Source organism: Lepisosteus oculatus, chromosome 6, assembly GCF_040954835.1.
Source record: "Lepisosteus oculatus isolate fLepOcu1 chromosome 6, fLepOcu1.hap2, whole genome shotgun sequence".
Lineage (NCBI taxonomy): Eukaryota > Metazoa > Chordata > Actinopteri > Semionotiformes > Lepisosteidae > Lepisosteus > Lepisosteus oculatus.
The window spans coordinates 59505060-59519240 of NC_090701.1; the positions used below are offsets into that span (position 1 = coordinate 59505060).

A 14181-nucleotide genomic window follows, 5' to 3' on the forward strand; every position below is an offset into this window, starting at 1 on the left:
AAAGGTGTAGACTAATAAAATAAAAATCAAGGATTAAAATGACAGGGTCTCCGACTCTGCCTTTGGGGTCATTTTTCTGGATAATGGGGAGGCTGGTCGTTTCCTGTAGGGAAATAAACAAAAGCTAGAATTTGCCCCTGCCTGGTTAAGCCACTGCACCCTGCTGAGCCAGGGCCAGGCCTTGACGAGCCAGGCTGTGGGCGAATGTGCAGCTGCTCTTGCCTTGTCTGTCCCAGCAGGCACCTTTATTAGACGGAACTTCTTAGGAAAGTCTTTTGGCTGGGAAGTGCAGAAGTGCCGGAAGGCGTGAGGCAGAACTTTTAAAATACTGCTGGCATTGTATCCATGTCCATCTGATTCAAAACTGGTCTCCAAAGAAAATATGCTTAACTTCATCAATTTTAGTTAGTTTAGGTAGTGCTTTTTTCTCCTTCCTTTGTGTCTCAAAGGTTATTTGTTGCGGGGTTTTTTTAGCAATGGTGAGCATGGTATGGTGCCTTTATATGTAAAATAATGTGTGCACTTCCTAGCTCTCATAAAGATGTCGGGGAATGAGATGAAATATGTCAAGAAGATCCATTATTTTTAGCAATAGTTTTTTTCATGCAATTAGAAACCACTTTCATGGCAAACACAGAGCAAGGGTTGAGGAAAGGAAGGCAGTGCAGCAGCATTGGGAGTGAATGACACAAAGTTATTTGGATGCTGGTAACTCAATCATCCCTCAGTTGCACTGCCTGTGCAGCAGTGAAGGACATCTGATTATTAAAACCATTAAAGAGCTGGGGCTTAAGTGCAGCTTGTGAAGGACACAAAAGGGTGCATAGTGGAAACCACTTTACAAGACTGCCGGGTAAATGTATCTTTTAACAGAAGCTTTCAATACACTAAGGCCCATATTTTTTTTTACTTCACATTGAAACAACCTCAATAAATGCATCATCCAATTAGTTGTACTTCCTTCAAAACATCACCCAGTTAACACGCTTATCAAGGTAGCCTTATTAAAAAGGACCAAATCGTCGATGTGACTTATCTTAAAATCTGTTTTTGTCATGTAGAATGTCAGTCACATTTAGATTTTAATTTGTGTTGCAATCACATAACCCATCAGTAGTTTCTTTTTAGGTGGTAATATTAGCGATAAATTCTTGGTGATATATATTTTGCATAGACCTCCTGTATAGAGGCACACTTTTGTTTTTTCCTTTTTTATGGAAGACCCAAGACCTCTGCTTCCCTATGGATTTAGAATCAAAACAAAATACCCACGTCCCACTCAATTGTTTTTGCTCCGCTTTTCCCTTAAGCCAGTTTGGAATTGTTTTATCTGGCCTAAGTGGCATTTTTTTCCTAGGCTTAAGCCCAAGGCTTTCTTTTATTTTCAAAAACAACCATCAAGCCAAATTCCTTCGTTACAATACCCAGAACATACCTGTTGTTTCAGTTTTCTTTAATTTGCCCACTTCAGGAAGCCTGTGGGGAAATGCTACCCCTTGTATAGTGTGTTCATTGGACTCCCAGGAGTCACACATCAAAAGAGATGGTCAGTTTCCAAGGAGACAGAGCCAGCTGTAGCAAAACAAAAGGCGAGAAGGCAATGTCTCATTCCATTTTGATAACTGTTGAGTATGTGGACTGCTTTCTGCCTTTTTTTTTCTTTCCCCCTTCAGCCAAACTGGACAACGGTTCCCTTGGCACTTTTCCAAATCAGGAAGGAATTACACCCCCAGTAGAAAAGCAAGCAGTCTGAATCTCTCCCAGGGTGCTCATTTAAAAAATGACTTTGAGTTGAGTCAATATTGGCTAAGCTTCAAACATCATAACCTCTGAAACCAAAATCAGCTCTGTTATTCCTTTGGAATACTTTGGTAGGTCTCACTATGTATACCTAAATATTGTATAGGATGTGTAATCAAAAACAAGCCCTGCATCCAGTTTTCTTTGATTTGCTTTGAACAGTTTCTTGACAGCCTTGTCAAGGACTGTTAGACGAACAGAAGCATGTGAAGAACAATAGTAAAATACACCACCTGGTTGTTCTCCAGAGCAATTCACACCCTGAAACAAAAATTGTAAAACATTGAAAAAGAAAAATTGTGGCAAATAACACAATGTCGGATAACAGTTCTCATACCTACCGCTGTGTAGGGAAAAAGGTAAAAATAAGAAAAGGCAGATAACTTTAAACAAAGACAACAAAAATGGGATAAAAGATTCCAAAAATAATAAAACTTAAAACAAAAAAGGAAAAATATGGGAAAACAGCAGAAGACTGGTTGACTATAGTTTTCAGCATAGATAGGCACTGCGTAATTATAATTAAGTGGTTCGAGTGGATGTGTATTTATGCTTTATTTGCAATCAAACAATCATCACGCTTTTCCTTGGGATGATGGCAGTACATGTTAATTAAAATCTTGACTGATGACTCTGAATAAATTTTGAGATATACAGCCCTGTGCACAGAATGCAAAGCAGTTCAGAATCTGTTAATGAGAAGTGATTTCTTTGTAAAAAAAGCTAGACTTCTGTATAGTCGTTGTTGACTTTGGACTACAGGAGCATATTGCTGTGTTTCACACAATGTTGATAGCTTTGGAAAGTACCTGTATAATATGTTTACTACCATGATTTCAGAACAAAACAAACATCTCACCATGTTTTAACTTTGACACAAATATAAGACAACATGAATTTTGGGTAACACTCCACAATGTTTATCTACCTTATAAGGCTCTTAGGAACAATTGGCAATCTGTGTTGCCTTTTCCAGTATTATTGCCCCACAGAGCTTCCAAACTAGACTAAAAAATGCATCCTGAAATTAAGTGTCTTTGTAACTTTTGTTGCCTAGTATGTTATGTTTTTAATTTGTGTGACATCTACATTACAAAATGTGTCATTTTAGTGAAAAAAGTTTAAAGCTTTTTACTTCGCTTACCACTTCAATAACTTTAGGATAAATTGATTTATCATGAATAGCATCCATATCCATTAACCTAGCTTATTTTAATAATTTATGGTTTATTATACATTTCCCAAAAGAAAAATGTCCAACACACTGATTTTAGCAAGCAAATAAATTGAACATTCTCTTGGAAAAGTGAGATATATTGAATAATGTTAATTAAACCTAGAATTTCTTTTTGAATGTTAATATTTTAGTGCTTTAAAGAGTTATAGGTGAAATAATTGATTTTTTTATGTATACAGTATCCTAGAAATGCATCATGTTTTGTGTACACTCAGTGCAACCCCTAGTTATCACTTAAACATCTTTACTAGAAAATGACAACTTTGATCATCAAAGCCTCTCATCCCAAAAAGTCATTCTGCCATGTGATGTATGTATTCACCCCGTTGAAGAAGGACTCCAGAGGTATAGTTAAAAATTCTCATTAAAGGTTACACTATTGGATTTTTGGACAGTCAATAAAGCTTCAATAATTTTGGCTCTAACTCACTGTGCTTCCACCTGTTTAATAGCAGATGTAATCTCTTTAAGGGATATCCACCAAAAAGCAGCAAAGCAGCAACAACTCTGACCCGCTTTAGCTTCTTTGTTATGTTTTCTATTGTTTTTGTCAACATATTTTCGTAATTTTTATCTTTGAAATCCTTTTTTAAAAACAACTCTGAACCACATGTTGCCTTTATTATCTGTATGTGAATATATAAATAATCCTAAAAAGTCACATGAATATTTCTCTTGGATTTACACAAGTTATGTTTATGCACATGCACAAATTGCACCACTTTTTCTTCCCAGTAAGGCATTCTATACAGAATCACAATAAAAACTCAACATTCAAAGTTTAAGAGGCATGTACGTTATTTTAAATTTTAAATACTCAGCAGATAGGTTTACTGAGTCATGTTATTCTTTCAGACTGCTGTGGCTACGGTATTAGAAACACCAAAAGGAAATAAATAACCTGTGCATCAGCACGATGGCTGTAGTTTGCCGTCCGCAAGAAAAGAATCTGCATGCTCTGAAGGTACTTCACGGACAATGGAACAAGTAATAGTTTTATTTCATGCTGAAAAAAAGAAGAAAGAAAACACGTTTTGGCCGTGGAGTTTTCTTCAGGTGTGAGAAAGACAAGGCAGTTAGCAAAGGTAATGTAGCGGGAGAACAAAGGCTGGGAGAGAGGAGGAGCGAGAGGCGGGAGCAGGGGACAGAAAGAGAGGCCAATCAAGAGGTGTGAAGTTAGAATAGGTGTAGAGAGGTGAAATGAAACCACCAATGAAAATTTAGAAGAAAAGTAGTCTGTCGCTAAGAGAAGGGGGAAGGTGTGATCCTAGCTGCAGGATAATTTTGGTTTCTGTAGTCTTTCTTATGTATGAGTTCGGAAAACCGTCTTTGAGAACACAGGCGGAGAGATTAGAGTGGTAAAAAATGTTGTCACTGTCACAGTATGTCATGTTTCATTGCAAACTTACTTTGGCTCTTTGGTTGTTATTAAGGTTCACATTTGCTCTGATTTGGTTTAATTGTTATGTTCACGGACAATGCTGAGTCAGCGAGTTGGGTGTAGGAAAGTAGGGTGATGATGGTCTTGCTAAGGTTTTTTCCCCAACCTAAATTCAATACAGCATATGTGGAACCAGATTTGCAATGCTATCAGCAGGACCCAGCCTTCACCCCTTGGCTGTAGCAAGAAAAGTAGTAGGACACTCCACAGCAGTCTGCTCAGAGGCTGTTCAAGCCGCACATCATCACTGCCAGATCTGTTTATGCCAGTGGAGTTTATAGCTAAGGCTTATGTTCTAATGTTGTCACTGTCACAGTATGTCACGTTTCATTGCAAACTTACTTTGGTTGTTACTAAGGTTCACATTTGCTCTGATTTGGTTTAATCGTTATGTTTAAACCATTTATTATGATCACTTAAACCTGAGTCTTACAGTATATACTGGTGTGCAAAAACGTGTTCTGTGAAGGTCTCGCACATTCTCGGAAGGCATATTTATCACTCAGCTAAGGTGATGTCGTCCCAGAAACCAGCCTCTCAGATGTGAAGGAGAGTTTATCGTATTGGTTCATCTCTTCATAAAGGGCAAGGGTGGGCTGTGAAAGGTGGATAACTATCTAAAAAGAGCTACATAAAAGTCATATTTGTGCTCAACCAGATGGTAGATTTAAAGTGCAGAGATCACCTTAAAACGTTGTTTTCCCCAATTGCTAAAGAACATATACCAAAAATATTATAATAATTCCCAAAATGCCTAAGTTATTCCCTTTCACTCTTAATACTCTAAGTCATGCGGATTTGATGGTTGGATAGATATAACATTTACCATCCTATACCCGTTTCCAGTAAAGAACTACGAACTTTACGAGGTAAATTACTGCCTTCTTGTTTTGCCTTATAGAACATTTAGAGAATACAAAGCTGACATTTCATGAACAATTTTATTATCTGTTGTATATAGATGTCTTAGAATATAATAAATGATCTCAATTGTGAAGCTTCCAGAGGAAGTTATTTTACTTTTAAACAATATACATGTCAGGATAAGTGATGTGTAGAAAGTTTGGCAAATCTAGGTAAATTCTAGGTAATTTACATGAGAAAATACACACGTGCATATTTTACATATTTATGTATGTGTATTTTTGTATGCATATATACTGTATGTACTTATGTGTATGCTTCTGGTAATGAGTGTGCTGGTGAAAGCCAAGTTTAAATTAATAAGATAAATAAATCTGAACATTTGCTTGCAACAAAACATTTCCCTGACATGAGGCTATACTCACAGTATAAGGAGTACTTTATTTCAAGATAAGAGCTGCCCTGACCTCCTCCGGACACATTATTTGGTGTTGGTTTGGATAAGTTTCATGGTTTGACTTTAGCAGCAATGAAGGCATTTTAAAAAGGTGCTTAAAGTCTTGCAGAACCAATTGACTTCTTTGTGCTGCAGTCCTAAGAACTTGTATAGCTGTCTGGAACCCACACAAAGGGTCAGAGTGCACAACATTAAATAAGTTCATGCCAAAATGAAATGTGAAAAAGAGGATAATTTTTAGTAAAACTATATCCTCAGTAAATCATCATTTTCTTAGTGGTTTTATCAAATGAAACTTTATGCACTCCAAATTCAAATTGTGTCAGAACACCCCCAGATTCTCAAAGGAAGATGTTCCTGAGCACTAAGGTTGGCAGCCCTGGGTGTCTCCCTTGAACATAAGCTCTGAGAGTGAAGCCTCTGGGATACAAGATTTATATCCTTAGGACAACATATTGATGTTTAAGAAGACAACACAGTGACATCCTGAGAATTCCTACAGCGAAGTCACAAGGCCGTAATGTCATCCGTAGGGCACTGCAGTGAGTGAAACAGGAAAACATCTGTGGGTTGACCTTTCATGAAATTCATTCTTACAATTCTGTTTTTTTTTTCTGAGGTAGATGACCCCCTTCCCACACTATATAGGAATCTGTGTTATAGCCTTTTCAGACAGCAGGGTCAGTGACCCACTCTTGCTTGTATTTAAATAGTCATTTGAAGATTTTTTTAATTTGCAATACAGCTGGAATGTTCCTGCCTGCAGTATTGTGATGCTACAATAGCTTAGAATTTTCACTTAACAAGATCCTCGAGTTTTGATAGATGTGAATGCACTCATAAACAATACAAATTTGAAAATTGCCCAGACTTTCCTATATTAACTTGTGTAGGGATATAAATTCAGACTCTTCACAAATGCCAGTATGACACTGAACATAAGCAATTATTTGCAACTTTGACCTAACAATGAAAATCAATACCATGCAGAACATATCCATTTCACTCTGTGGCACTAGTACTTAAAGACATTTTATGAACCTATTACTATTAATTCTAGGGAGTTGCTGCAATATGATGTAATGTGGCAAAAGCAGACTTCTCTATAGCAGGGAGATGACAAAGACTGGTCTTTGAAAGGGAATTTTGATGAGAGTGAATTTAATTTCAGCTAGAGCCAACTGGCTTGAACGCTACTCTATTACAGAGCTTTGAAATGAAGAAAGTGGCAAGGTACTGACTGTACCCCCCAATTGGGGTGGGGTCCCTGGCTTTCTGGAGCCATTCAGTGAAATGAGCAAAGATGGATGACCTGAAAATGGAACAAGGAGAGCTGAATAGATAATGCATCTTCTGCTTGTTGCCTACAGGTATAAAGGGACCTGAAACAATTTGTTCATGCTGTCAGACAGTATCCTTTACTGGGACCTAAGAGTGAGAGATTATGTCTGCTAGGATTGTCACTAGTGCATTAAAAATATAGGCTACTTGGATGTCTAGAGAAAGCACAGCACACCTCAGACCAAATCCAGGTCGGGTTTCAGCACTGGGAGTGCTGTAAATTGCGTGTGAATTGTGAAGAGTGTTTTGGAGAGAGGATGGGTGCCCCCAGTGGTACACGCCTGCAGAGCACTGCTGGGCCTACATGGCATTGAGCACAAGGAGACCAGGAGATGGAGCACAAATCTCTTAAATCCTTTGGATTTCCAAAATGAATACCTTCAATTTCTTTTCTCTCTTGTTGTTTGCAGCCACCTATAGTTCTCCTTTTGTGTTTTCGCTTTATTCTGTCACACTTTTTTTCAGCCGGAGAACTTGACGGATGTGCTGGTTTTGCAGACAAACACTACCCCGTAGCTTTGTACAACAGAAGGTAGCTATAGAATTGTGCCCACACATTAGAAATAAGCCCGAGTCAGAAAATGACCAGTGACAAACATTTAATTTTCTCCCACTCCAAATAAAGATGAGATAGCCGATCTTCAAGCAGTTATCTACTCCAACATACACTTGCAGAACATTCCATGCAAATCTGCATACTATTCGTGCATTGGTGGTCTGTTGAACTCGTATAAATAAATGAGTATAGCATTTGTGTTGAATACTTGGCAGTAGCAGCCTAGTAGACTAGGTGCTGTGTGTGTATGATGCGATGTCAGCTCCAACATCCTCTTCTGTCTCAGCAATCCACTTTCATTTGATTTCTTCTTCAGGAAGTCACAGTTGACTGCAGAGTGGATCAGGTGCCAGGCTGAATATCTTTAAATGACTCCAAAAGTCTCATTCAGTTCAGGTTCTAACTCCATACATATAGTTGGGAAAGAACCGGATACCAGTAGTGTACTATTGGTGTGGTTTACTGGACACTGCACGTCAGTCTATCAGCCAGTGCTCATTGTTATGTGTACATGAAATAACTTTGTTACTGACCTGTGTTTTTTTTAGGAAACACATCTAGGGGCGGTAAATTGAGATCTTAGTTGGTTTTCTTAATATTTTTTCAGTTTTAATCTTTTGTATGATTACTTACCTTAAATAAAAATGGAAGCAACCAGTTGAAACTTTTTTTTATTTTGATATAAAGTATTATTGAATACTGAAATGGCAGGAGAATGATTTAATGTGGCATGAATATGTGATTTAGAATTGCATCCATCTGTTATGTTGTAATTCATCACCTTCACTGCAAATGGAAGAAGTGACCTGAGGTTGTATGAGGATCTGCTGAGCCACTTCCCAAACCCATTTCTAATATACTGTAAGGAGCACTGCCAAAGGTCACAGGAAAAGCATCTTCAGGCACGCAGCAGCTATGAGTTACACTCTTTCGTTAGTAAGCTGAGGATGAGAATGAGTTGAGTGTGTGCGCTCAGCTGATTGTCTTCTAAAGTTTCTTGAAAGAATATACAACTGCAGACTACGCTTTCAGTGTACAGTTCCTGCATGGCTGGTGAAGGCGGTGAATACCTGAAAAAATATATATATGTAAGGACTTATGAAAATAGAATGAGAGGGGATAAAAGTAAATGTTGAACAAAATGTATCGATTCTAATCAAATACAGAACTCCTTACACAGTCACAATGGAGACATCTTTGCCTGCCTGCACACAGTGCTACAAAAGTCCTTTTAACGCTGTCCTTGAAAATGCCTTCACTGAGAAATTCTTCTAATGTTTGGGGAGAAGGTAGAACGCGGTATATGTCAGCGAGGTCCCAGAGGGTTTTATTTTGTACTCTAATAGCTGTTACGAGCCTACATTATATCCAAGGAGTAATTTTCCTTGGGGGTGCCCTGCTTGCTTTGTGTCAATATTCTGGCATTTTAAGTCACGTACTGTATATGCTTCTGGGAACAGCTCCGGAGCCAGCCAGACTCATAATGGTCTGCATTCATTAATAAGGCTGCAGCTTCTGTCCCTCCATTGCCCACAACAGGGATGCCTTAGTAGTCCTGGGGGACCTCCCCAGACACACTTAAAGAAGCTTTATTTTCAAGTGGGCAGAAGATAAAATGCAGAACTTACAGGCACATCTGAAGTCAGCTCTGCGCCCAAGCACACTGATAACCTTAATGGGTCGGAGATCTATGCAGGTCAAAAGACTTATTATCCTGCCTGTCGGAAACCAATTGCCTTGCTAAAAAGAAACCTGCCGTGGTGTTTAAACGGTTGATGGTAATGTGGAATTGTGCTGGCCTGCCAGCATCTGTTTTGTAGTTCAGTACACTGCGGTGACATGAATAAAGGAGACAGCACTTAAAGGCTGCCCATACAACAGCAATAATAAACAAGAAGCAGCATATCAATACATATTTGCAGGACAGGATTGCAAAGGAAAGGTGCAGTCCCTCTGGATGCTGAGCCAGTTGCTTTTAGTCCAAAACAACAACAAAAAATGTTCCCAGTTCATATTCTTAGCAGAGTGCTTTGGCAGGAAAAGTTCATTACAGGTGTGTCAAGTCTGTAGTGTTAAAAAATCCAAGACCATGTTTTAAACTAAGCACGGCAAGTGGGGCATGTAGTTTGCATTAAAAGGATTAGCAGACACTTCAAAAGATGACCTGGATTTCCCCCACTAGGGACACACGCCCAGCCCTGCTTCTCTTTAAAGAACCTCATCCTGGATTTCCTGCTTTTCCAGCTTGGGTTTAACCAGAATGAGCGAGTTTATTATTGGAGAGAGAGGCAAACTTCAAGGTTGCACAGAGCGTAAGAAACTAACATATACAAGAGGTATTAATGACTAATTGAACAATACCACTGGTTAATATGAACTAGATAATGATCCATTTAGGCTGATTTCCCTTCAGTATATTTTCTTAATTTTACAGCAAATGTAGCCTTCTTTTTAAAAACGAAACTTGATTTGACTAGTTATTTTTTCACATTTTGGTTGGTTGCCTGCAATAAAATGTGAGTTAAGCGTATTGTAATTTGTGAGGGATTCTTATTTTATTAGCTTTTTTTCTTAATTTTGTACACCATCTGTAGTGGTCAAGGTTTGGCAGTCAAACTCTTTGAATCCATTTGTATAGCCTTCATATTGACAAATCAGGTAACAGTTCTAACAATATCACATCATCAACCAGCTGATTTTGACCATTAACATTCAGTATCAATTAATTTGATCATATTACTTTAAGGTTAATGTCAAAATCTGTTGTCAATAATGTGTAATGTTGTTTAAGAGTTATGCAAACATGCAAATAACAGAACTGATTTAAACAGTTTATTCCATTATAAGCAGATTTGGATTTCACACTGATATAAATGTCTGTTTCATTTTAAAATGGCACTTCTTAAAATCAATGTTTAGATAGGAATGCCTTCATCTGGTGAACTGTAGAATCAGTCCCTTTTCAGTTTGTATATCATGTATCTGTTATTGCATAAATATATAAAATACTATTGGAGTCCAGGATGCAACTGGTGTTGACAAAACATGTCCTTCTTAATCTTCATATTTAGACATCTGGCTTACAGTCACTTGAGGCAGAATATATGACACCACATAGTTAGCATTCAAGTATTAAATGGGCACAGAGACTGTACTCACTCTCATCCTACACCATGAAGTGTATCCCAGAAAAAAGTGTTTCAGGAAAATATCCAACAATCTATAAACACATTTTCTTTTTGGTTTATCTTCCAATCAAGACCACAAAGTTCTTTGTTTGCCTGAGCTGAATAATGAAAAAAAGACATGTTCGGTAGCATAGATTGCTAGAATACCCCATTTACTGGAAACATTTTTCTCATTGCATGTCTGGCTTCAGCAAACTAGAAAGAAAAAAAACAGTTTCTCTGAGCTCTCTTCTCAAGTCCTTAATTGACCTCTCTGAAACACTTCTTTTCAGTTGCCAATGTTATTTCCCTTTCTAAAAGACTATTGCACCATTGAGTACTGATGAAAAGGGCCACAGTGTGTAATATTACAATTGCTTCACAATGTTCAAACTCATTAAGTGTATAACCAACATTTCAATTACATGCATTTATATCAGAGTCTTAAGCAGGTTTACCACCTGGCTGGGGATTAAAATTTACAAGTCTGTGACAGCTGTGAAATTCAAAGTTAAACTCTGGGAGCTTGTGAAACAAGAATTGGTTCACATCTTTACAACAGTTAAAATCCTACAGAAAATTTCCTTTGTAGTCACACTGCAGTTGCATCACTGATAACATTTCTAACCCCTAAATCACAACCTTAGTTTTACTTCACAAAACAGTAAATATGAACAGCACACTTATTAACTGCACAGTTAGTAACACAGAATTTTGCAAGAGTATGAAGAAGCCGGAGAAAAAGCCATTTAATAATCAGACATAAGCAGTTTCTGTGCATTCATGGCAAGCTTGTCATAACTGATAGTTTTTCATAATACAAAATCTGAAAATGCTCAACACTTAACAGCTCTGAAAAAAAGTATTTCAAACCCCTTTACATTAAATGATTTGACTACTTTAATGTAAATGTTTACTACTTATTCCAATGATTTAGGAAACAAATATTAATTTTGGATGTGCAGGTACTGCTGAACCAGGAATAAACATAATATATACTGTATTATACAAATCAAATATTTGGAAAATAGGTGATTCAAAAACACTATAATTTGCAAGTACTGTAAGCAGTTGATTTAAGTTTGAATATTCTTGTATAGAATCAGTTTATTTGTCTTGAGTGCAGGGCTTACAGTGACAACACACATCAAGGACTATTCATCTTCATTGAGTGATCTGTGAATAAAAATTGGAACTAATGTTTTTTTTCCTTGTGTTTTTTCTCATCCACACAGAACCATACAATGAGCCAGCACAGCAGCTAACATGGTGGATGTCTCGTTGTGAGGAAAGCTGCGAGTCTCAAAAAAAAGATATGGATCACTTACTTACTCTTTGCACGGAACTATCATTGCAATTGTACATGATAACAGAAACCTTGTATTGTAAGAAATAAAACCCTGTATTATAAAAAAAAAGTGATACAAGATAGCATTGAACATTGTGTATTTGAATTTTTAAGCACCAGGCTGACTTAATGTAAATAAAGTATCTCACATGTGTTGTTACTTCTCCAGCTACCAGACACAAAACGTTCTTATAATACCCAGGACACAGACTCTATTCCAAAGACTAGCATTTTCAATCGAATGAAATAGGATCCGCTTGGTCAGAAAGGAATAAGGACTCATATTGACTTATTAAAGAAGACCACCACAATTATACTTTTTTAAAAACCAGCTTACTTCTGTTGAACATATTGATCAGATTTTTACTTGTAGAAAGTAACATTTAGATTTTGTACACATCAACAAAGAAAAACTTCAGTTTGTCCCATAAATGGGGTTGTCATCATGCATAAAACTCATTATAGAACAGAAACTAGACTTGATAAAGGTGGCTCTCTGGATGTGGTCTAAGCGGTATACCGTTAGCATTTCTCATATATGCAATGGTTGTAATATAGATTGGAAACACGTCTTTTCTTGTGGAAACTGACAGAAGCTTAAGCCTCCTGTAATAATTCCAGCACGGCCAAATCTCAAGTCAATTAAACGAACCTGTATGTTACTGTTATTAATGTTTACTCTCTAGTCTGAACCTGGAGATTACTGGAATTGTTTTTGCAATAGGAAATAAATCCAATTTACCTTTAGGTACTGGAGTGTGTTTTTTTATTCTTCATTTTGGGTATGTAATTATAAAACTGTTCTTCTCGCCACCTCATGGATTGTGGTAAAGCCCTTCAATCACATGGCCTTGTGTGACATTCCATTGGTCTTTTAAAGCTGTAAGACATTTTGAAGTATTCCATTCCATTATTTAATATATTTACTATTATTTGAACTTGAGAAGCACTTTTGTATAATAATGCAATGCTCTAAATCTTAAAATCTGTCGATTTTAGGGTAACTGGAAATATTCTCTTTGACAAGAGCTTGGAATATTAAAAAAGTACTACACTTCTAATATGACTTAATCTGTTATAGAAACGTAATGAACAAAGTTCTGAATTTAGAAGAACTTGTTTTGGTGTTGCACATGTGATGCATATTAAAGCTCTCTTGTGAAAAAAGAAGTCCTATTTCGTGTCAACTTGTTAAAATATTTCAGATGGGATGTGATTACAACAAACTGTAACATAAATAATGCTTGAATAAATTTGACATCTTTGTGTTATGTTTTTGTTTTATAATCTACAAATAAAATTCATAATTTGTGTCATGTACGGTATGTGTTATCCCTTGTGGTGTTAAGATGTAGAGACAAACTGCTATTTTCTCCTCCTCCATCCACTCAAAAACTCAGAAATAGGAGTAAGATTGCTATTACAAATTATCTAAGAGAATTCCTTGCTGTCTGTAACTTTTTTTGTTTTTTTCCTTTCTGTGTAAACAGAAAAGCATTACAGCACAGGAGTAAAGGGCTTTGTCAGTTTTATATCTACTTTTAGAGTCTTACCAATGAGATCCACAGGAAAAATAGTGAGCGAATTATCAGAGCTGTAACACAAGTAGCCAAAAAGCAAGTTACTGTGTGTCTCAGGTGTACAGTATAAGACCTCATTACTGTCTATGGAACAGCCTTCACTAGAGGGCTGGATAGCTTTGTATGATTGGCAGCTCCTGCATAAAAAACTACCTCCGCAAAGTGTTTACATTTTTGCATTTTGTCTGTTGGTCTGACATTTTGAATATATTTACTGTAATTTTATTTAAATTGAACAATGTCATTACGCTATAGAAAAGGAAAAGACAGTACTCACTTGCAAATGCATATTGTATCTGAATAAACAAACTCAAAACTTATCCTCAACTTCTTAAAGGTGGTGCCTACAGGTAACACACAAACGCTTTAGGGTTGCTGTGATATTATATT

General features: G+C 37.0%; 1 protein-coding gene and 1 long non-coding RNA gene across 5 annotated transcripts in view; one reads left to right on the forward strand and one right to left on the reverse strand.

Moving 5' to 3' along the window:
* znf521 (zinc finger protein 521) overlaps nt 1–13527 on the forward strand; it is a 189282-nt gene extending 175755 nt beyond the window's left edge. For all 3 annotated transcript variants that reach the window (XM_015353833.2, XM_015353835.2, XM_015353836.2), the window contains one exon: nt 12099–13527. In XM_015353833.2, coding sequence (XP_015209319.1) covers nt 12099–12128 — 30 coding nt within the window. In that variant the 3' untranslated portion in view covers nt 12129–13527. The remainder of the gene's footprint in view (nt 1–12098) is intronic.
* Nucleotides 1–14181, reverse strand: part of LOC107078150 (uncharacterized) — an 89916-nt gene that overhangs the window by 17472 nt on the left and 58263 nt on the right. For both annotated transcript variants that reach the window (XR_001479139.2, XR_011189963.1), the window contains exon 2: nt 1436–1572. This is a non-coding gene — a long non-coding RNA (uncharacterized lncRNA). The remainder of the gene's footprint in view (nt 1–1435; nt 1573–14181) is intronic.